Genomic DNA, 25,252 nt, shown 5'->3' with positions numbered 1-25,252 from the left:
AAACATAAACAAGGATAAAGGCTAAAATGGGCAAGATGTCTTTCAATGATCCTTCCTCATAAAAATACTTCTGAAATATAGGTGTTTTTGTTGCTTTCATTTAATCCCACTTAATTTCTACTAAATTGATTGTTGAAAATGGTTTTAGGAAATGGCCATGAAACTTGGTTGACTAGAAGTCCTTGAAGGCCATTTCAGCATTCTGATTCCAAGTCCCTGTCAGGAATTACTGAATCAGAATCTCCTGCAGCGATGACTGAAAATTTGGATTTTTCTTATAAAGAAAAAAAGTGTTATTTTCTTATATAGTTTGGGTTATAAAGGCCTGGGAATTTTTCACAAGATTCTATCCCTTCCTCAATGCATTTATATATTATATCCATTAGTTTTCTGTATAGCAAAAAAAAAAAAAAAAAAGTAAAAGAGAGAGAGAGACATCCTTGTTATACAGAATAATAGATCTCTAACTGTGAACCTCAAGGCATTTAAGCACTTTTTGCAGTCAGTATCTACAGATGGGAAAATTTATGTACCATTCCTTCAAACTGAACCATGTAGACTGCCATCTCTCTAATTGTAAGCTCCCTCTATTAATCAGCATATGAGAATATGTGTGTGTGTGTGTATTTAAGAGAAGTTTGTTTTTTAGCATTCAACTAAAATGTGTGATTCTACACAATTTTAGAATGTAGTCTTCTATAAGCCTGTAATATTAACCCCTTGAAGTTACCTTAGGCCATGTCAAAGTACCAGTACATGAGGAAAGCTGCTTTTTCTTAGACATTTATTGTTTTGTTATGTTTTTTTATATTATTAGCAAAGCAATAACATTAGTCACTCTCGTCCTATAAATAAATTTCATGTTAAGGTACAAAAAAATTAAGTTGTCTATTAACTTTGGCTTCAGTATTGAAAGTCTCAGGTAGGTACCATATAACCCAAAGAATACAATTTCAAGCAAAAGGGTAAAAGAAGAAGAATCAAGAGTATCTGAGTCAACTATCAAAAATTAAATAGTGACTTGAAGCAGCTGGCAAGAAAGCAAGTCTAAAACCAGCTATTAATCACATATGAAAGTCACAAGTTGAAACAACTATCATTCTGCCAGAACGTTCCCTTTTAAGCCTAGCCTGAGGCCAGATTTATCAAGCCATAGGGGCTCATTCTACAACATTCTGTATTTAGTAATTCATAAAGGACTCAAATTGGAGCTAACCTGGGAATCTCTACCTTGAGGCATATCATTAGAAAAGAATTCAAAATAGACACCTCCAAAATCTGACCAAGATGTACCAGAGATCTCAAAGGTGTTTATATGCATATCCTAAGGCAATAGTTATGGGTAGCCAAAGGATTTTGATAACATTACTTTTAATTACAACAAATTGGAAATATTCCAATTGTTAAATAATGGATGATTTATATATTACGGTACAAATATATCTTCTAATATTATGCAATACTTTATAATTTTTTAAAAAAGTAATTAAGTGGAATAAGAGTCATGATATAATAAAAGGAAAGATAAAAAATTACAAATTAGTATGTATAATAGAGCGTTGATAAAACTATGCACATAAAGATATTAAAATGATAGTAACAATGTTTACCACTGGGTAACAATAATTTAAATAATTTATTTTTCCTTTGGCCTAAATGGAATTTCTTTTTTTTTTTAAAGATTTATTTATTTATTTGACAGAGATCACAAGTAGGCAGAGAGGCAGACAGAGAGAGAGGAGGAAGCAGGCTCCCTGCTGAGCAGAGAGCCCGATATGGGGCTCGATCCCAGGACCCTGGGATCATGACCTGAGCCGAAAGCAGAGGCTTTAACCCACTGAGCCACCCAGGAGCCCCCTAAATGGAATTTCTAATTTTCCCATATTGGACATGTATTTCTTTTTTAAGAAGAAAAACATATATGATTTTTTTTAAGAAAAAAAAACTATAAGGTCACCATGTGTAACTTAAAATAAGTATAGGTTCGTACACGGCATTCTTCCTGGCATTTCCCCTTCTGTTTTGATCTGATCTGCATTATTTAGTCATCCTTCCCTTAGGTTTTATGCTTCTCTGAAGGAAGGAGGTCATATCTTTTATAACTTAGCAGCCAATGCACCAACTGTCACAATACAGGTAGTAAATAAATATAAGACAAACAAAATCACAAAGTAAAAATTAAAATGTAGTTGTTTACATCAAGAAATAATAAAATTATTTTAATAAGTTTTGAGATTGAAAGGTTAATTTAATTTTCTAATCTTAGAACTTTAGCTTCCTTTGTATGGGGCAAATGAACATACTGGATCCAAGAAAAAGAGAGATGAAAATAACACTCATTCGTTTATAATTTTTAATTTTATCTCTCCTAGTGCTGAATCAAAAAATACCTAAATTTTACACTGTTTTAAGATGAAGCTTGTGAAAAGAAATAGATTTTAGAGTATCTAATGCCAAAAGAATTAACATAATATGCAGAAATAAAAAAATTAAATCCATGGAAACAAGCCTTAAGATATTCTACAATCCAATCAAATAAACTTAAAATCCTTAAATATAAATGCATGTTTTAAATACTTTAATTCATCATAGCCAAGAAAGCAAAAACTCTTTGTCTTCCCTCCATTAGCATATACAGATTAATTATCCAGATACAAAAGTGTATATATACATGTATTTTCCATGCTTTTGCTGTTTCATAATTCCTCAATTTAATATACTTGGTGAGAAGGTCCTCAGTCTCATACTTGGTGAGGAGTGACTAATTCCTGTTAATATAGTAAAAGAAATAAACAGGGTTTCTTTGACATGTAGGAACTATGCCCAAGGCATTTTCTCCTTGAATCCTGAAGCAGCAGGGACAAAAAAGAGAGAGAATGACAGACAGTGGGGGAGAAAAACCAGTTGAACATTAGCGCCAATTGCATGAAACACTGAAAAAATGTGTTCCTTGCAGTGTAAGAAATTTTTAAAGAAAAATCTCTGTGTGGGCACCAGCTTTCTCAATATATCTAGAATATTTAAATACTAGTTATATGTCTGGGGAGTTTATTATCAAAAATGAGTGATAAGATAAAGTAAAAAAAGACTTAAAATTCAGTCCTCGCCATTTTTACACAGATTGTTAACTATACCCCCTCAACATCACCCCCTCCACACACACACATTTGATACTTGGTCGACCCACTTAAATGAATGGAACAAAATTTGATGGCTGGGAAATCCTTTATTTCCATTCCATAATGAATCATATTTATGACTTTTATAGTTCTACGTATATTTTCGCTTAAGAGTGTTTTGTTTTGGGACACCTCAATAGGGTTAGTCAAGCCTCTGCCTTCAGCTCAAGTCATGGTCCCAATACCTGGGGTTCAAGCCCCAGGACCTGGGCTCCTTGCTCAGCAGGGAGCCTGTTCTCCTTCTGCCTACTCCTCCCCGTGCTTGTGCTCTCTCTCTCTCTCTCCCCCTCTCTCTATCTCTGACAAATATATATATATATATATATATATATATATATATTTTTTTTTTTTTTTTTTTTTAAAGAAAGAGTGTTTTGTTTTTCTTTTATAGGGAATATCTGGATTTTCCTTTTCTGGTAAAAGGACTCTGAAAGGGAGGATTATTTTTAAATATGCCTATATTAGCCATGAGGAAAGCGTCCTGGTTTTTGCCTAGTTTACTTAAGGGTTTGTGTCCTGCTAAACACCTTGTAGTCATCTCCAGCCAATAGTTACTTTGCAATTCAGCCCAGCTGGTATCCCAGCTACTTTATAAGTTGTGCTCCTCATCACTGGCGCCCTGATTCCTCTGCTCTGCCCCTGTTCCCAAGACCAATGGCGATTTAAAGCAGGAAGAATCTATTCAACTTCAGCTCAGTACTCTGGGACTATGTGATGTATCACTCTGGTAGTTAGAATGATACAAAGTAAATTCTTCAGACATGACCTGGGACCTCATTCTTTTTTCAGGTTTTTAATTGAATTCCAGCTAGATAACATACAGTGCTATATTTGTTTCAAGTGTACAACAGAGTGACTCATTTCCATACACACCTGGTGCCTATCACCTATTTCACTGATCTTCTCTCCTCCTCCTCTTTGATAACCATCAGTTTGTTTGTTCTCTATAGCTAAGAGTCTGTGTCTTGGTTTGCTTCTCTCTCTCCCTCTCTCTCTCTCTCTCTCTCTGCACCCACCCCTTTGCTCATTGGTTTTATTTCTTAAATTCCACATGTGAGTGAAATCATGTAGTATTTACCTTTCTCTGTCTAACTTATTTTGCTTAGCATAATACCTTCTAGATCCATCCAGGTCATTGAGTTTCTCTCTCTCTCTGGGCCCATGATTTCCAAATGCTCCTATCAGTAATCTCTTAATATTGGACCATATAAGGGTGTACCAGTTTCTATAAGTAAGCCCATGTCCAAATTATACCTGTAATTTTCTTCCTTATTTTTTATTGCCGGAAATATTCAGAAAGGTTTTTTGTTGTTGTTGTTGTTGTTGTTGTTGTTATGTTGTGTTTTGTTGGAAAGTTTTATTTAAGTGTTTTGTGTCACCTTTTAACCAACACCAAAAAGAGAAAAATAATTTTCCCCTTCCAAACAGGAGTGTCATTTCAGAGAGGACTGGGCATGCATATTGAGAGCTGGGAAGGGTCTGCCTCCCTAGGCTGCTCTTCCCAGCCATGCTACCCGGGGTTGGATCGCCAGTCCAAGGAGTTCACTTTCTGGGAGCCCTGGGAGACCTTGGAATGAGTGAGGGAGCAAACCCCGATCCTGCAGAGAAGGACTTGGTCTCTTCTGAAGGTAAGGACATGAGTCTGGTGAGGCCTGGTGGTTCCAGAGGGGAAAGGAGAACCAGAATGTTCCATGGAAGCTCCAGGTCCTCCAGGTCTGTAAAATACGTTTGCTGGAAAATTAAGATGCTTTGAAAATTTCTGCAGTCTGTGTTGTCCACCTACCCATGAGAAAACTACTTTGTTGACCAAAGATGGCCGGAGGAAGGAAGCAGAGATTGGAGGCAGGAACTGGTCTGGCTCCAGTGGAGGATTCCAAAAGGGAATGAGGCAGGCACCAGTCTTTGGTTTTCTAGGTCCTCTTTCTGGCAGCTATATAGGCTATGAAGACCCCAACCTACCTGGCCCTTGAGATGTGGGCTCCCAGGCGGTGGGCAGTGCTGAAAGAGGAAGGCTGGCCATCTGTCATAGGTTGGAGGGTGCCCAGGCCATGGGTGCTCAAAAACGTGTGCCCAAAGGGAACAGGGCTAGCTGGAGGAACAGGGGTCCTGGGGACGGCCTGCCTGCCAAACTGGCTAAGGCACAGTGGTCATGGTTGGCACAGATGTAAGCCAATTTTAACCATCAGGGGGAAATGTAGTTCTGCTTTGGATGGCGTGCAGCAGGTGTGCCATGGGACCCTTGGTGAAGACTGCCACGTCCTCCCTGTCATAGGTCTAATGGTACAGGGGACTGTACCTGGTTACTGCGGTAAGCATAGTCCACCATGGAGACATTGTCTCGCTCACAGCCTACCACCTTGTATCCAGGCCCATCGCCATACAGGATGGCAGTGAAGGGCTTCTTGTCTGTATCACTCACCATGGGGGCCAGACCAAAGACAGAGTTGCCAGGGGGTGCACCTGCCAAAGATGAAGACCTGGGACTAGTCCACAGTGACAATGGTCAGTGTATTTTCCAGAGAGATCATGGTGAGTGTCTACCCAATTGCCTGGTCCGTTTCTACCTCCTCATGCAGAGCCTGCTTGGCCCTTTCCTCCAAGTTATACCAGGAATTTTCATCTATTGCTGTTTCTGTACGTATTTCCCTTATGTATTTTTTATATATAAGGCATTTATTTATTTATTTATTTATTTATTTGGTGGGGAGAGAAGACAGAGGAACGGAGAGAGTGAGCATGAGGGGTAGGGAAGGGGGAGGGCAGAAGGAGAGGGACAAGCAGACACCCCGCCTAGCAGGAGACCTAACGTGGGGATCGATCCCAGAACCCCAAGAATATGACCTGAGCCAAAATCAGACTCTTAAGTGAGCCACCCACGTACCCCTTATTCCCCTTGTGTTTAGCCTTCTTAGTTACCCATAAATTCATGTTGGATTCCCAAGATGCCTTATTGATTTTGACTTGACTCAGAGAATTGCTATGCCCCTTTTAGCTAGTTAGAGGGTAAGCTGCAATTGTTTTATTATCTTGAAATGCTTACCCAAAAGAGTAAAATCACATAATTTCTCCAAAGCCCCCAAAATTAAAAGGTTAAAAAACATTTTAATTCCAGGTGAATAACCTCTATTAATTATCTTTGCCTTCAATTCTGATTGTATATTTTTTCTGTTTATATTTAAGATTGCTTTTTACTATTATCTTTTACAAAATTTAAAGTCCAGTATAGTTAAGATACAGTGTTATATTAGTTTCAGGTGTATAATACAGTGATTCAACAATTCTATACATTACTTAGTGCTCATACATAACCCAGAGTTTTAATTAAAGCACATGTAGTTGAACAGCCTTTACCCAACATTACTTTATTCTTGTTCAGTCCTCATTAATGCATCTGTTACTCATTTTGAATTTAAATTCTCAAATTGTAAACTATAGAATTAATCTATTTATTGACTAAATTATACATTTATTCAATGTTCAATGATTGAATATCTTTTTTTTTTGATAGTGACATGAAGGCTGAAGTCATTAATCTAACCTTGGAAAAAAGTAAAGAAAAGCACATCTTATTATAGAATAATCTTGTTTTAGGTCTTATCAGTAATCTAAAAAGAAATTATTTTTATGTAGTCAGGCTTAAAAATAAATAACCATCTTTCCTGAAGCCAAATTTTGGCTAATTTAGAAAATAAACCATTAAGCTAATACCTTAATTTTGTTCCTAACCAGTAACTTAAGTTGTATTAATTATTAAGGGGAGGGGAACCTATCCTCTTGGTTGCTTAATTATACTCAAATCTGCTTGCTTGATTATACTCATATCCAAAGTAATTTTGTTCATTTTATGAAAGCTGAATTCTAATTTTCCTACATTGTTTAGTTAAAAGTCTTCTACGTAAACTGCTCCTTATTTGTCCCTAGTAAGACAAGGTTTCTCTTTTAATAAACACTATCAAGTATTCTATGTCTTTTTTTCTTGTTTGTGCTTTAGTATCACTAGTTTTAATAGCAATTTCATTTAATTAGCTTTTTAAAAAACTATCACTGGCCAAGGTTAGAAGTGTGCAGTTTGCCTACTGGGAAAACTCAGTCTTTGATACTATGAAACTTTGATACAGGAAGATCATCACAGAAGTTTCTCAGTGGCCATTCTTGATAAAGAATCTCTGGAATACTAATACAGCCTTGAATCCTATTTTTTATTTTAATGACCATGTTTTTTAAATGAATTTATTTAAATTAAAGACAAGAGCCCAAGACTAAACATATACAATTCAGCAAATGTAGATGTCTATAAGCTCTAATGGGTTTATCTTCTTCATTGGTTAATTGGAAATTAAACATTTTAACATTATCGTAAGGAGAAAATTAGCATTTTTAGTGATGTATCCCTTTATAAAATCTCACATTTGCATAATGTTAAATTAACATACACAGCTATATAGAATGCTTTATCTTTACAGAAGTCAGCAATTTGTTTAGGAATTCAATTGCGGCAGAGCAAATACTCAAAAATGTATGGGAACTTTCCTTTCCTTTGGTTTCTTTGCCAATGTTTAACCTCCATTTTCTTGACAATGTTGCTGATTCTTCTATCACTTCAGATTCATCTTTCAGGTCCTTAAATGTATGTGTTCCTTAAGGTCTGATATTTATTCCTTTTTCTCTTTCTTTACTGTAAGACTGTTGTTCCCATCTCTAAGAGGTTCAGCTAATTTCTGACAAATATTTGCTGTAGCTCTAACTTTCTCCTGAGAGTTCCTCAGTTCCGATTCTCAAATTCAACTTATTTCCACAGCCAATTCATATTCATTTGCAACAAGGAGACAAAGATGGCAGTTGTGCTGTGGCCAAAATGCCATCAGTACAGTAGTTGATGAGGCAGCTGTGAAAGTTAATGACAATCATGTGACCATCATATTAAGTAAAAGAAAAAATGTGGCTGACAGTAATACTGTAGGAATCAGCACACACAGCCAGTTGTTAGGCATGATGGCTATTCAGATAAAAAAGAGTTTAAGGCCTATAAGAAAGGGATGATTTCACTGTTGTACTAATGAATAAATGAGGTAAGAGAGAAAATCAGTTTTAAAAATTATCTTTGGATGGTGTTTGGGGCTGAACAGTATCCCTCTAAAATTCATATGTTGAAGCCCTAAAGTCTAGTATCTCAGACTATGAATTTGGGATTACCTCAGAATAGAAGATCTACTTCCCAGACTACAGCAATTACTTAACTGGTGTCTCTAACCCCTTAATGGTCTTGTCTATCTTCTACACTGTTAGAAGTGTGATCTGTTAAAAATATAAATTCACCTATGATACCTTCCTGATGAAAAGTTTTCATCATTTCTCTCATCTAAGGGGATACAGTTCATAAAACCCACACTTCCTATTATGGCTAAGAAGAATCTCCTTAATAAGGACCATAAGCATTCTGTCAGTCTCCCTTACTTGTAATTTATGTTCATGTTATCACTGGAAGTTCCCCTGATCTTATCAGGTTGTTGCATTCCTACATGATCTTGTGCATGCCCCTGGCTCTTACAGTAAGCCCTTTTCCTTCTCCATTTTCCCCACAGTCCTTCTAGTTATCTCTTTCCAGATTTCTTCAGGGATCTCCTCTTGATGGATCAGGTGATAATTTTTCATGCCTTAACATAGTTCCTACAAACACAGCTCACTGGAGTAAAAGGCTACATGTTCCTAGATAAGGGATATTTTAGCCCTGGTCCCTGAACTTGGCATATAGTCATTTCAGAGTTGCCCTGAATTCTTTCAAGATAAGTTATCAGAATTTGTCATATATTCATTCTATTATTGGGTGTATATATTCAAGAACTCCATGGCAGACAATTATTTTTAATGCTCATCACTCACCATATTTATGGGATCCACTGGTCCAATGCTGTTTACATAAACATCAGTTTCAATTACAGTGGGCCTCACTGCAAAATAACAACATAAAGAATAGTAAAAAATAAGATCAGAGGTTGTGTTAAGTAAATCTTAGCTTTAAATAGATCTTCATAAATAACATTTACCATTTAAATAATAAAATATTCTTCATTAGGAAATGAAGAAACATCACCCATTACAAAAACACAAATGTCTTTTGAACATTTCAGTTCACAAGTCAATTATGTATGTAAAATTCAACATTTTAAACTAAAGACATTTTTTTAAAGATTATTATTTTTTTAATTTTAGGGGGAGAAAAAATGAGCATGAGCAAGGGCAGGGGCAGAGGGAGAGGGAGAATTTCGAGCAGACTCCATGCTAAGTGTGGAGCCTGACTTGGGGCTCTATACCAGGACCATGAGATCATGACCTGAGCTGAAATTAAGAGTTGGATGCTTAACCAACTGAGTTACACAGGCATCCCTAAAAACATTTTATGAGACTGACGCGCTGCCTACTGCGCTAAGGAGGCACCTCCTAAAAACATTTTAGCATACAACATAAAAATGTTATAAATATCTAAATCCTTTATTAAAATTAAGGAAATTGATTTAATAATTTTCTAGGTAATTTGCTCTCTGCAATATGCTAGGATTTTAGAATTTGAATGAATATTAGTATCTAAGGATTATGCAATTCGACTTAATGCCTATCAGTTGTGTGCTTGTAACTGTTCAACAACCTTTCTTCCATAGTGGATCCGGGGGAAGCCCTGAGGTGTAGCTTTTGCTGATACCCATGGGTAAATATTCCCACAATGGCTGGTTTAAGGATACAAATGTGAAGTCACTGAATGCAGAGTTGGGATAGTATCTAATAAGTAGCTATCGTGAGCCAGTATAAGCATGCTCTAGCACCAATGGGACTCAAAGCATGGTTATGAGGATTAAAGGAGATAATGTCTGTAAAGCATTTACCTTCATGTCTGATTCTGATTCTTACGAAGAGCTTCATAAATATTTGTTCTTACTTCTTTCTCCCCTGTTAACAACATTCCTTTAGGTGGTTTATGTTGGCTCCAAACTTAGGTGCATTTTTATTTAAATTTCACAGAGTATATTGTATAGATATTTCTATGGATTTCATCTATTGTGTTGTATATATAACCATTTGTGTTTTCCCAGTTCATCTTAAATGGTATATACTGTATGTCAGTATGTTTACAGTCTGTCAAATGTGTAGTGCAGAGCAGCCTTTTAAATGTTTATCAAATGACACGATTTATGAATACCTGTAGTACCACCATATTAGATGATGATTTTTTTGTTTATTGTTTTAACAAATATTGAAAATATTTGTTAAAATATTTGTAAAAATATTTTTCAAATATGAAAATATATTATTTTGCTTTATTCCCCTGTCCCACCAAATAGAATATAAGGGGTTCATTTATTAATGTAGCAAATACTTATTAAAGTGTCAGTGCAAAGGGTTCACAATGTTGACAAGAAGAAAACCGTTTTATGAAAAAAAATTCATATCTCAAAAGAGATTTATTTAGAGATGATGCAAACAAAAAAAAAGCATATAAGCCTCCTTGTAGATTGAAAGTTTCTATAATAAAGGGCACGTTTAGTAACACTTACTCAGTTCTCCTTTATAAATTGTATCTGATTTCTTATTTCTGGACTAATATTTATCATTCTTAAAACTCAGACACATGTTTGACCTGGAAGGACACACTTCCCCCTCTAACACATAGTTAAGCCTGCCTGTCAGAGTCTCTATTCAGTCCCAAGTCCCCTGTCTTCGAAACTTCCAATCTGGCAGATTACCCATGCTGGCAAGAATTCAATGGAGAACTTGAGGTATTTTGAAAAAACAGTATATAATTTTACAATATATAATATATTATAAATATATATCCTTTTGCAATTATAAAACAAATTACACTTAGAAAAACATTAAAATATTTGCATAGTTTGGTTTTCTTTGAGTAAAGATTTTATTACATGGTATATATATATGTTGTTTAGCTAGAAAAGTAAATAAGATTTGTCAAAAATAGCTTTCGTTTGCAAAAGTATAGGTCTCTAGACCTACATAGTACATGACAATGTAATTCAATCTGCTAGACAACAAATAGATTTCTTAAATAAAAGTATGTCATATGATTTATAGCAGGCTTTATAATTTAATGTAAGCTGATGACATCTGAGATGACTTCCTTTAATTGTCATTTATTTTTTATTGTGAATTGAAGCCAATAAATATCAGATAATTATGCTAGTTTTAGCTAGATTTATAGAATGGATTTTATGAAAGCTAATTAATAAAAAAACATAGGTGTATTAGTTCCATTTGTAAGTATATTTATTTCCAGTTATAAGCAATTAAGTGTAACGTACCAGACTTATTTAATTAGATTTTTTTCTGTTCATCTGATAAATCAACAAACACTGAACACCTCTTTATTGCATGATAGTAAGGATTGAATACTGTCTATGCAGATAAATAAATGATACCTGGGGGCCTTTTTATTTGTAGGTCATACTTTTCACATTTATAGTATAGAATGTTTTAGATATGAGTCATCTATCCTAGTTTCCTAATACCAATATTTCCTTAACCAACCAGGAGACAAATATATAACATTAGGGAAATATAAACTCTTACATTAGGGCTGAGCCACATTGAAATATTTCATGAGTAACAGATAGGGATAGGATAGGATAGGATAGGATAGGATAAAAGAAGAATCACATTACTGAGTGCAATGTAGATCATTGCTGTTGATGAAGATATTCAATAAATAACTTAATAAATATATATTTGTAAACTATAAATATGTCCTTAATTATTATGTACTCCATTTTTTAACTTGGGACTGCTGGTATTTCATCTAGTTCTTTAAACTTCAGCCCCAAATAAGCCTAAAAGCAAACTAAAATAGGTCAGATTAATTTTAAAACACCAGCTAGAGACTGTATGCTTCAAAATATATACTAAAGAGGAAAACAACAGAAAACTATCATTGTTCCTTAATAATGACTCATTACCTTTTATTGATTCATCCTATGAACAATACTTGTGGCTGAAATCATTTAAATACAGGCTTCTTGGTAGAGTGAGTACATTTTCTTAGCTCTGTAATTTTCTCAATACAAAGTTTGTTCAATTGGAGGATTTTAATAATATTTTAAAAAGAAAACATCAGATTTCATTCAAAAATAAAAAAGGACACTAAAAAGAAATTGTCATTCCAGGTTCATTAATGATCTTTAGGATAAGGACAGAGATTATGTTTAATTCTTCAATGCATATGGAGATGAAAGATCTCCTTTTTTTTTGTGATAAACAATGATGGGGAAAAAGTATTACCATAACAAATCACATTTTTGAGAGATGGAAAGCAGGTAGAGAGGACACTGGATTCCTTTTGCAAGGTCTCTTTCTGCATTGTGATTCTAAGTACTTTGTTTTAAGTATCTCAACAAAATATAAGATAAACTCTCCGTGGGAGGTAGTGAATATAAGAAAGAATGGACATTATGAGCAACTTAAAGATAATGCAGAGAACAGTAAGAAGAATCAAAAAATAATTTAAAAAAAGAAAGCAGTGAGATCAATGAAGTTTCCACACTCAATATCCGCATAGCTAGGGCAAAATTGAAGACAGCCAACTGTAGAAATAGGTAATCAGTTTTTAATCCGAAGATACAAAATAAAACAGATTTTAAAAACACTTTCTTCATAATTATGTTTAACCATGCTTTCTTAGGTGACATTCAAATTACTCTAAGATATCTTTAGCAGATTATGTAGGTTTGGGGTCACTTTTGTATATTAATTCAGATTAATTAATTAAGAGTAATTAAAAATTAACTCAGATCAATTAAAATCTCTAATTCTAGAACGTAAGTTTAACAGTCTTTTCTATTGTAACAGAATAGAAAACACACAGTTTTTGAAAGAACCATAACCAATATGTTTTTCTTGCCCTAGAATAGACAGCAAGTTTTCTCAACCCAAATATACCACTTTGGGTCCAGATACTTTTTCCCAGGCCTTGCTAACAAGGAAATATCAACTAACACTCACCATCTCCTTCTGCAGGTTACATATGGACACATAGATATTTGGATACATATGGATAAAAAGGTACATATTGGATATATAAGTTAAGTGCAATATAATGCTTTAGCCAATAGATTCTAATACACAAAGCCTGAAACCATACTAACACAAATTCTGGATAGAAAAAAAAAATTGCCTCCACAGAGCTCTTCAACAGTTAAGTAATTTATTACTTAACCATGCTACTATGCATGTTACATATGTCTACTTAAATTTAAATAGAAATTAAAGTAAAAATGTGTTCTCTTAGACATACTAACCATATTTCATGTAGTCAGTGGCCAATAACCATTATCAAGTATTCAATACACATACATAAAAGAATTTTAATATATATATTTAATTATCTATTTTAATATAATACAAAGCAATTTATACATATATTTGATTAAATATATTTTTTTTTCTTCTTTGGAAATGTCTTCTTAGAAAAATAGAAGATGGGCCTCTCATTCTATAGTTAAACTTGTCTTTAGGTAGCAGACTTAGTCACCTGCTCCTGCTCCTATATCTGGTGGGGGAGGGGAGAGTGAGAAAGAAAGTTAGAAAGGAACAATGGGATCTAAATAAACACAATAGAATACTACGCAGCCATTAAAAATGAAATCTTGCCATTTGCGAGGATGTGTACGGAACTGGAGGGTATTATACTAAGTGAAATAAGTCAATCATGGAAAGACTATCATATGATCTCTCTGGTATGAGGAATTTGAGAGGCAGGGTGAGGGTCATGGGCGGAAGAGAGGGGGAAAAAATGAAATAAGGTGGGACCGGGGAGGGAGACAAATCATAAGAGACTCTCAATCTCAGGAAACAAACGGAGTTGCTGGGGGGTGGGAGGGCAGGAATCAAGTGTCTGGATGATGGACATTGTGGAGACTATGTGCTATGGTGAGTGCTGTGAATTGTGTAAGACTGATAAATCACAGAAGTAAATAATACATTATATTAATTTAAAAAAAGAATTAGGAAAACAAACTAAAACAACAACAAAAAAAGAATAATTACACTAAAAAAATAAAGAATAGCAAGTGGGAAAATCAAAAGAATGTAAGTGAGATAAAGAGAGAACTCAGAGGAAAAGTGGCAAACAGGAGGGAGGCAGATTCTGATTGATTAGCTTACATGTCACTGAAACCCACACAGAAGAAAACTAAAGCACATGGAAGAGAACCAAAATTCAACACTAGAGTGGAGAGAAGAAAGGAAGGAAGGAAGGGGAGAGGGAAGGAGGGGGAGAGAGAGGGGGGAGAGGGAGAGGGAGGGAAAAGAAAGAAAGGAAGGAAGGAAGGAAGGAAGAACAGGGAGGAAGGAAGGAGGTACAAAGAAGGAGAGAGGGAAAGAGAAAGAAATCCCACTTTTATTTATTTATTTGTTTATTTATTTATTTATTTATTTATTTTTAAAAAGATTTTATTTATTTATTTGACAGACAGAGATCACAAGTAGGCAGAGAGGCAGGCAGAGAGAGAGAGGGGGAAGCAGGCTCCCCGCTGAGCAGAGAGCCCGATGCGGGGCTCGATCCCAGGACCCTGAGATCATGACCTGAGCCGAAAGCAGAGGCTTTAACCCACGGAGCCCACCCAGGCGCCCCAGAAATTGCACTTTTAAAAGACACATCAGTTACCTAGAATAAAAGTTACTCAAAAAGAACAACTCTGAAATAATTAGTGTATTATGAGTATAGTGTAAGTATTCAACTGAAAAAAATATTCAAAAGGCCTCCAGGCATGAAAAGATGAAATAAATTATGAGGGCAAAAGAATTGGATTGGCATCAGATTTCTCAAAAATGATACGCAAGCAAAGAACTTTGAAATAGTCTGATAAAAGGAAAACAGTGAAGGAAAGCACAAGTCACATGTAGCCAATCTGTCCTACAAGCATCAAGTCAATGGAAAAAAGTTTTTGAGACATAGAAACTTTTTGGAAAAGCTACTAGTTTAAGACAGGACTGGAAAAACTTCAGAAAAAAGACCAATGGTGAGTATTTTGACATATGTCAAGGCAGATTAAATACTAAAACAAAGATTGAAACAAGAGACTGAACCTAATTTACAACTGTTAGAATTCCTGTAAAGCAGAAAATATGTTGACTAAAAATAATACAGCAAAGGAGAGGGAAAAAATAGAAAAAGCTCACTGTTCTGTTCACAGTAGATGGGGTTTAAGGGATACCAATGACAACTGATCATCAAAAGAGCAAAAGGTTAAAAAAAAAAAAAAACAACCAGGGACTAATGCCATTGGGAAAGTTAAAAATATGAAGGAAAACTAGAACAAAACATAAAACTTTCAAAATACTAAACTAAAAGTATTATTAAATGAAATCCAAATAATCTATATCTCAAGCAAAAACAGAGCAAATATAACTAAAGTATTATGGAAGTGTTGAGAACAAACCTATCAGTCATATCCACAAATGAAATGCTATTAATTTCTCCATGAAAAGAAAAAGATGTTTTCATTTTATCTCACAAAACAAAACCTAATGATATAGTGCATACAGGAAGCACAGCTAAAATGAAGCGATTCATGAAGGCAAAAAATTAATGGGGAAGGCAAAAAAATACCAGACAAATAGAAACAATCAGAAGCAGCAGGAAATGATACTTCCAATGACACATAATTTAAGTCAAAAAGCTTTAGATGTGACAATTAAGGTCTCCTTTTTAATGGTTAAAGCCACAAGTAATTATGAAGATATTAACCAAGATATTTCTAAACTAAATAACAAAGCAGCTACGTTTATGAGGCAAAATCTACAAAAGAAGCAAGAAAAATGGATAGGAACACGATAAAAATTTAGAATGAGAAGAAATCATTAAATTCCCAGCTCAAAAACTAGAAAAACAATAAAGAAGCAAAACAGAATAAAATACAATGAAGATTATAATAAAGACAAGATAGAAATTACAAGGAAGTTAATAAAAAAAAATGGTAGAACTCATTAAGAAATGGGATTCTGGACTTTGGGAGACATTAACAAAGTAGAGGAAAACACTATTTTAATTTTCTTGGCCAAAAAAAAAAAGGTTAATAATACAACATATAAAGAAATTACAAAAGTAGGGGCGTCTGGGTGGCTCAGTGGGTTAAAGCCTCTGCCTTTGGCTCAGGTCATGATCCCAGGGTCCTGGGATGGAGCTCTGCTCAGTGGGGAGCCTGCTTCCTCCTTTCTCTGCCTGCCTCTCTGCCTACTTGTGATCTCTGTCTGTCAAACAAATAAATAAAATCTTTAAAAAAAAAAAGAAATTACAAAAGCAGAAGTAAAGTTTGAAGCAGAAGAAATTTTTTTAAATCCTAAGAGACTACTTCGAAGACTGCTTTGCAAATAAACTTGAAAACATAGATAAAAGGGACATTTTTCTTAAGGAAATACAGATTACCAAAATTCATCTTGACAGAGGATAAAGTATAAAAAGAACAATTTCCATAGGAAAACAAGTCGATTATTTCCAAAAAAAATCCAAGAGACCTGGATGATTTTAAATGGAATTCTTTCAAATCTCCAAAGACCAGCTGTCAATAAAGTTAAATAAATTGCTAGACCTTTGAGAATAAATGAAAACTCCCTATCATGAAACAATTATTAAAAGAATATCTAAGAAAGGTGAAGAGAGTACTCAAATACAAAAATGAAACATGAATATCATTCATGAATACCAATGCAAAATACTAAATAGTACATTAGCAAACAAAATACAACACCTCATTAAGTATATACTACAGGATGCAAATTGTTTCAATTAATATAATATACCATATTGATAGATGTAAGAAGGAAAAAAAATCATAATTATTTTCAGAAATGCTAAAAATGCCTTTGACAAATTTTAATACCAATTTCCTGATTTAAAAACAAAATCAAGGGGCACCCGGGTGGCTAAGTTGATTAAGTGGCTGCCTTAGGCTTGATGACGATCTCAGGGTCTGGGATCAAGCCAGGCATCAGGCTGCCTGCTCAGTGGGAAGTCTGCTTCTCCTTTTGCCCCTGCCGCTCCCTCTGCTTGTGTGTTCTCTCTCTCTCTCAAATAAATAAAAAATATATTTTTAAAAATATTTTACTCAAAAAAGAATAAATAAAAATTAAAAATATAAAAATAAAATCAAGAAAGTTGAGGGAAGATTTCTTTTTTTTTTTTTTAAAGATTTTATTTATTTATTTGACAGAGAGAAATCACAAGTAGATGGAGAGGCAGGCAGAGAGAGAGAGAGAGGGAAGCAGGCTCTCTGCTGAGCAGAGAGCCCGATGCGGGACTCGATCCCAGGACTCTGAGATCATGACCTGAGCTGAAGGCAGCGGCTTAACCCACTGAGCCACCCAGGCGCCCGAGGGAAGATTTCTTAATGTAAATCTTTGTAGGACAAAACATTAGTCATTTTCATTAAGATCTAGAAAAAGGTAAAGTTACAATCTCCACCATTACTCAATATTATATTAGAGATATTAATACATTCTATTAGATAAGAGACATCAATTAGTTGCATATGAATAAAGAAAAAAATTATCTATTATCTTGATAGCATATTTCAAAAAGTCAGATAAAAAAAAGTCAGATAATGCTTAAATCATAAAAGGTCAGTAAGCAGGAGGGCAGTAAGGTATAGAATAAGCATTCATAAATCAATAAGATTGATACACAAAACTAATAACCAGTAGAGGACATAGTTGAGAAACTACCCTTTATAGAAAGGAAAAAATTAAATACTTAGGACTCAATTATAAAAATGTGAAAAACCTGTATGAGTAAATCTTTAAGATATTCCTGAAAGATACAAAATAAGTATGAAGAATTGCAAAGACATGTTCCCATATTCGATGAACAATGTTATGAAGATTCTGATTCTCCCATAGTTAATTTACAAATTTAACACAATCCCAATAAACACACAAACAAGTTTTGTGGGTTTTTTTTTAAGATTTTATTTATTTATCAGAGAGAGAGAGGGGTAGAGAGTGAGCACAGGCAGACAGAATGGCAGGCAGAGGCAGAGGGAGAAGCAGGCTCCCTGCTGAGCAAGGAGCCTGATGTGGGACTCGATCCCAGGACGCTGGGATCATGACCTGAGCTGAAGACAGCTGCTTAACCAACTGAGCCACCCAGACGTCCCAGTTTTGTGGGTATTTTCATGAAGTTAAATTTATTATTAATAAAGCCATATATTTTATGAAAAAATGTAAAATTAGGGTTTCTGGGTGGCTCAGTCAGTTAAGCATCTGACTCAGGGTTGTGAGATGGTGCCCCATGTGGGGCTCAGCCGTGGGTGTCAAGCCTGCTTAAGATTCTTTCTCTCCCTCTCTCTGCTCCTCCCACTCTCTCTCTCCCTCTCCAAAAAACCCCCAAAACTCCAAAAAGAAGAAAACAAAACAAAGAAACAACAACAACAAAACAGAAAAACTGATAGGAAAAAACAAAACAACATGAAACCACGAGGTGGAACTAGTCTTACAAGACATTAATACAAAATGTTTTAGCCTCAATGTACTGTTTAAGCTCTATTATTAATATAGTGTAGTGACAAATAGAAAAACAGATGAGAGAATGGAACAGAAAGATCAGGAATAACCAAAGTTCACAAGAAAATGTAATATATGAGAAAGTGAGTGTCTCAAATAACAAAAGCAAAAATCGATTTCATTCATAAATGATGCTTAGCAAACAGAAAAGCCACTTGGTAAAGATAAAAATTAGATTCATACTTCATACCATAGAATAACTCCAAATGGATTAGGGAATTAAATATAAACAAATAAAATCATGCAAGTACTAAAAGTAGACATGGATGAATTCTTCTCAAAGTGGAATATAACCAGTGATACTTGAGCCAAACTGTATTAAAAATGAATAAAATAACCATTGAAGGAAATAGGAAAGATAAGAACTTAAGTTGGTTAACAATATTTTAATTATATTCTGTAAAACTGAAGATGAAAATAATTGTACTTGAGTATTTTATTCCAGTTAATTTATTTTCATTGTCAAATGGCATGTTAAAATTTTAGAACTCCATTTTATATTTACTGGAATTGAAAAAAATAAGAAAATATACTTTGGATAAATCAGAGCCAGGTGTCTCACTGTTGATAAAAGGAATTACAAATAAGGAAATAGAAAACAGTAGAATGAATCCCATGGTGTTTAGTTCGGAAGCAGAGCTGTCAGTATGAACTCATGGCTTACAATACATGTAAAAAGGGATAGAGATAGAAATATAGATCATTGTGAATGTGTTTGTAGAACATATATTTTCTACTTCTCCTCACTTGAAATGCTTAAGAAGCACTAACACCCAATATTAATGAATATACCTACTGCCCTGATCTTGATTTCTCAATACCTTGGAGAAATGGTGAATCTCACTGCTTGGATCAAGATGAGCCAGGAATATCTTATGAACTAAAAAGTAAGGATGTGGGGCGCCTGGGTGGCTCAGTGAGTTAAAGCCACTGCCTTCAGCTCAGGTCGTGATCCCAGGGTCCTGGGATGGAGCCCCGCATTGGGCTCTCTGCTCGGCAGGGAGCCTGCTTCCCTCTCTCTCTGCCTGCCTCTCTGCCTACTGGTGATCTCTGTCTGTCAAATAAATAAATAAAATCTTTAAAAAAAAAAAGTAAGGATGTGATCAGAAAATGATGGAGACATATGAAGGGACACAGAAGCCAAACTATTGGAAGTTTCAGTGCCAAATTTATTTTGAGCAACATAATAATGATAGTAATGGATTATAAGCTATAAAGTAAAACATATATGTAAGTCTATACTGAGTATAAATGAATAGATAAATAAATGGAGGATAAACACAGCTCTTCCTTATAGTACACTTACAAATATTATGCACAGAAGGAGTGATGATGAGTCACCACTAGGCAAACAACACAGTAATAAATACTGTTACAGATAATAATCATTGATGGATACTAGCTTAATGGACAAACATGGGCTGAGAAACTTTTACGTAGTTGACCATGCTCCTGACTATATCTCCTCATAACATATGTATTAATCTAGAAGGGGAAAAATAATAACTTTACAGTGGAGAAACCTACATGAAACCACACTAACCAAGTGTTAAAATTAATACCACCAGTAATAAGATATGTTCACATCACATACCTCCTAATACAACACACTGAAAGGGCACACAATCAGTTCTTGTTATCCTTAGCAAAAATGTATCAACTCAGCGGAGTAATGAAAATACCAAACAAACTGACAGACATTCCACTGGCCAGTACTCTTTAAAGTTATCAAGTTTATGAAACATACAGGAAAATAGAAATTATATCAGATTGGAGGAAAATAAAAAGACATGAGAACAAAATACATTGTGTGATCTTTGTTGAAATTCTGAAACAGATAAGACATTAGTGAGGCACCTGCCATATTTTGAATAATGTTTCTAGAGTAGTTAATGGTATTCTGGATATTATTTTCTTGATTTAGTTTAGGATTTCTATGGTTATATAAAATGTTAACATTATGGTTAAAGGGTTTGTGGAAATTCCATGTATGGATACCATTTTATTAAGGCTAAGTGTTAAACTTTAAAATTAAATAATTAAAACAATCTAAGAAAACAGCCCATTGCATATGAGGAAATTAGATTAGCATAATAAACCAAATGTTGTAAAACAATGAAATTTAAGAAGATTTTTCAGGGCCCTCAGGCAGCTCAGTCGGTTAAGGGGCCAACTCATGGTTTCCACTCAGGTGCGTCCCTGCTGGGCTCCCACACTGAGTAGTTTCCTAGTGGATTCTCTCTCTCCCTTCCTCTACCCTGCTCCCATGCATGTGCTCACTTTATCTTTCTCTCTCTCTCAAATAAATCTTTAAAAAAAAGAAGAAAGTTTTTCAACAGAAAAAATTGACAAAGCCAAATTTTGATTTTATGATAACACTAATAGAATTGAGAAAGTCTTTCAAGATTAACTCATAAATGAAAGAACAGATTACTAATATCAGAAATGATAAAGAGGTAAAAAGCTCAGATGCTCAGATACTAAAAACATCAAAAAATCACAAAAGTTATTATGAAGCAATTTAAAACTAGCAAATTTGAAAATTTTTATTCCTTAAGAGGTTGTTTACAAAATTATTAAACTAATTAAATTGTTAAAAATTCTTCCCCAAATTAAACTCTAGGCCAGCATAACTTCATATAATTCTCTAAATATTTAAGGAAGAAATAGCATCCATTTTACACAAACTCTTTCAAAGATGAAAAGTGAGGGAAAACAATTCATTTGTAGAAGTTAGCATGATCTCGGTTCCAACACTGAAAAACACATTATAGGAAGTTAAATAAATCTCTAATGTCCTTCATCAACATAGATGTAAAATTCCAAAACAAAACATTATCAAACTGAAACTAGTGATATATTTTAAGGTTACCGTATCACAACCAAATGCCATTTGTTACGGAAATGAAAATTTGGTTTGAGGTTTAAAAATCAGACAGTTACTTACAGAACAAATGGTAAGCAGAATACGGGGCAATATATAATTGATATGATTATTTCAATAGATTTACAGAAATTATTTGAAACATTAAGAAGGAAAAAAGAACTCCAGCAAAATAAGAAGAGAAGGATTTACAAAGATTGTCTTAAAAAAAAAAAGCCTATAGCAATCATACCTAATAGTAAAATATGAATTGCTCTCCCTGATATCAGGAAAACCCAAAGCTATTCAAATTTACTCCAGTCTTAGCCAATGCAACATGACATGAAAAAAGTATAATTTTGGAAATAAAACAAAATATTTATTATTTACAAAGAGACACACTATTTGCAATGTAGTCATTTATAAGTTATTATCTTTGTAGAAAATCTAGCAGAATATAACAATAAACAATTAAAAGTGAGAAAGAAATTTCACAAGTTTCCTGTAGACAAAATAAATATGCAAAATAACTTTTCTATATACTGCTAATATAAAATTAGAAAATAAAATTTAAAAAATCTATTTACCCTTGCAACACAAATTCCAAATATATAGAATTAAATCTAGTAAAATATATTCAATACTTCTTCACAGGAAACAATAAAAATAAATGCATAAATAAAGAAATATATGATGAATTTGAATATTAATTTAGTATAATAAAAATTCAATATGGTAATGATTTCAATTTCCCCATATTGACCATAGATTTAATGCATTCCCAATGAAAATGTCGGCTGGTTTATAATTTGAGTTTTTTTTTTAATGTCATTAGGGGGACTTAGAAGTTAATTATTATAAAACTTATACATAAATGCAAATGACTAAGAAAAAAAAGTAGGATTACCTACACTATTATAGGTTTATAATTAATTAAGACAGTGCTGCATTTGTACAAAATTAGAACACAACTTACCTTTTAAATATTCTTTTTTATGAAATACCACTCAGCTTTTCAGGCAGTTTTATCAAAACTTGGCTGGTGTACCCTTTATTGTAGCAGTTGTAAAATAATAACTTCAGAAATATTTGTATGCCTTTCTTCCCACATCAGACAGAATTTCTCAACAGTGCCAATTAAATAATTATCAAACCTAGAAGTCTCTGACATACATCAGATACTCAAGGAATATGAACTGTATGATTAAAATAACATCAGTAAAGTAGGTTTCCACCAAAATAAGGTCAGCAAAATCCCAACATAACTCAAACTTACCTCCTATATCTGGGCGAAGTTTATTGTCATAGCCTTGAAGCAATGAGTTGAGAATTTGTGTTATATCTCCTTCATGAATCCTTGGTGCCAAGACCCAGGTTTTGTTCACTGTTAAATCCTCATCATCTTCGTCATCCACTTTATCAACACTAAATAATTAAAAAAAATTGAGTGATAAAAAGTTCAACCAAATTCTGTACTGAAAAACACAGTATTAGATAATCATAATTCCTATAATTCTGTTAGGAAATATTAAGATGGGAACAAGCATTAATAGTATATAACATTCAGTAAGGCTAATGCTTTCCTCCTATGAACCATACTATTATAATAATACTCAAAAATTAAGAATTCAATACAAGAAATGAAACATATAATATTGAAATAATAAATTAAATCTTGGCCACCGCAGCTGTTTTTAAAGGCGGTAGAGATTAGGCACTGAAAATGTGAATGGCAGTCATAGATTTGTATAGTACACACTCTGTATAACTGTATATAGTGACTCTAAACCACCATACCCAAAAATACAAAAATAAAAGGTAAATAAATACAAGAAAATTTGTAATAACTGGTGAGATATTTAAAAATGCATGTGTAAAAAAGAAGAATAAAGGAAAAAGTATTGAACACATCTATGATTCTTCCTTTCAATTCAGAAGAACCCAGGTATCACATTCCAAGAATTTGTCAGAGATTGTCTTGTCATCAAATCATGAATGGGTGACTGACCTGCCACATTTTATGGAGAGGGGCATGACTATCAAGTTTTATGACTAGAAGTGAGACTTCAGAAATCAAGTAATGCCATTGCCTTTATTTTATAAATGAGAAAACTGAAGACAGTAGAGAACTAGCCATTCACAAACTCACTTATTAGCAAAGCTGAGAATCGAGTCCTAACTCTCCAGTCAAGGCTTCTCACTATACCGTTGTATTTAACAAGCATATGGATTCAGCTTAACTCTGCACTGTGGTAGAAAATGCAGCAATAGAGATGTTCATCTACAATTCATCAAAAGTAAAGCAAACTACTCTTCTCTTTATTCCTCATAAAGAATGCCATCTTCAAATGAGTATGATCATCTTAGACTGAACACCTACTCTAGTACATCTCAGTCCCCCAGTGAAAAGGGGTCCAAAGACTAAACACTTACATTAGTGAAGTCAGGTAAATCCAAAATATATGAGTTATTTGTATATGTTTCAGAGATAAGCTTCCCTCTAGCAGTAAACATGCAAATTTGATTTAATATCTTGAGTTGATTTTTCTACAGTATCCTTTTAGATTTCTTCTGCTTTGCACATAAAACATCTTAGCTAATGCAGCGCTCACTGTCTTTATCCTTCTTAAATTCCACCCCCCCCCCAGGGGTGCCTGGGTGGCTCAATCAGTTAAGCGGCCCACTCTTGATTTTAGCTCAGGTCATGATCTCAGAGTCCTGAAATTGAGTCCTGCTTCAGGCTCCCAGCTTAGAGGGGAGTATCTTTTTTTTTTTTTTTTAATTTTAATTTTTTTTTATTTTTTATAAACATATAATATATTTTTATCCCCTGGGGTAAAAATTATATATATATGTTATATATATATATGTTATTATATAAATACATATGTTATTTTTTATAAACATATAATATATTTTTATCCCCAGGTCTGTGAATCACCAGGTTTACACACTTCACAGCACTCACCATAGCACATACCCTCCCCAATGTCCATAACCTCACCCCCCCTTCTCCCAACCCCCCTCCCCCCAGCAACCCTCAGTTTGTTTTGTGAGATTAAGAGTCACTTATGATTTGTCTTTCTCCCAATCCCATCTTGTTTCATTTATTCTTCTCCTACCCCCTTAACCCCCCATATTGCATCTCCACTTCCTCATATCAGAGAGATGTTATGATAGTTGTCTTTCTCCGCTTGACTTATTTCGCTAAGCATGATAGTTCTCTTCCTCTCCTTCTGCCCCTACCTCTACCCACATGCACGCGCTCTCTCTCTCTAAGTAAATTAAATCTTTTTAAAAAATGTCCAGTTTTATTAAGATATAATTGGCATATATTATACTATAAATTTAAGATTTACAGCAGAACGATTTGGTATATACATATATTGCAAATCCACACTTTTATCCTTAAGGAGTACAAATTAATATTATAAATTACATCTTTACCTTAAAGTATTTGCTACCTCATTTTTCTCCATAGAATTCTATGGATAGTTATTATCAGCAGATAGTGGGGTGGGCTATTATTCTCAATATTTCTTCTCTCCTTCTTGTCAGAGAATTATACTTTTCACTCTACTGACTTCTGACTTGGTCATGTGACCTGAAATGTTCCTTCCTTGCTGTGGAGGATTATATTTCCCTGTTCTGT

General features: G+C 34.1%; 1 protein-coding gene across 2 annotated transcripts in view; it reads right to left on the bottom strand.

The window, feature by feature from the left end:
- GABRG1 (gamma-aminobutyric acid type A receptor subunit gamma1) overlaps window positions 1-25,252 on the bottom strand; it is a 75,827-nt gene that overhangs the window by 37,798 nt on the left and 12,777 nt on the right. For both annotated transcript variants that reach the window (XM_059162306.1, XM_059162296.1), the window contains exons 2-3: window positions 22,877-23,025; window positions 9,060-9,127 (exon numbers count right to left, since the gene is read on the bottom strand). In XM_059162306.1, coding sequence (XP_059018289.1) covers window positions 9,060-9,127; window positions 22,877-23,025 — 217 coding nt within the window. The remainder of the gene's footprint in view (window positions 1-9,059; window positions 9,128-22,876; window positions 23,026-25,252) is intronic.

This window comes from Mustela lutreola, chromosome 1 (assembly GCF_030435805.1).
Source record: "Mustela lutreola isolate mMusLut2 chromosome 1, mMusLut2.pri, whole genome shotgun sequence".
In the NCBI taxonomy this organism is placed as follows: domain Eukaryota; kingdom Metazoa; phylum Chordata; class Mammalia; order Carnivora; family Mustelidae; genus Mustela; species Mustela lutreola.
Note: the sequence above shows the minus strand (reverse complement) of the source record. Positions and strands in the feature narration are given on the sequence as shown.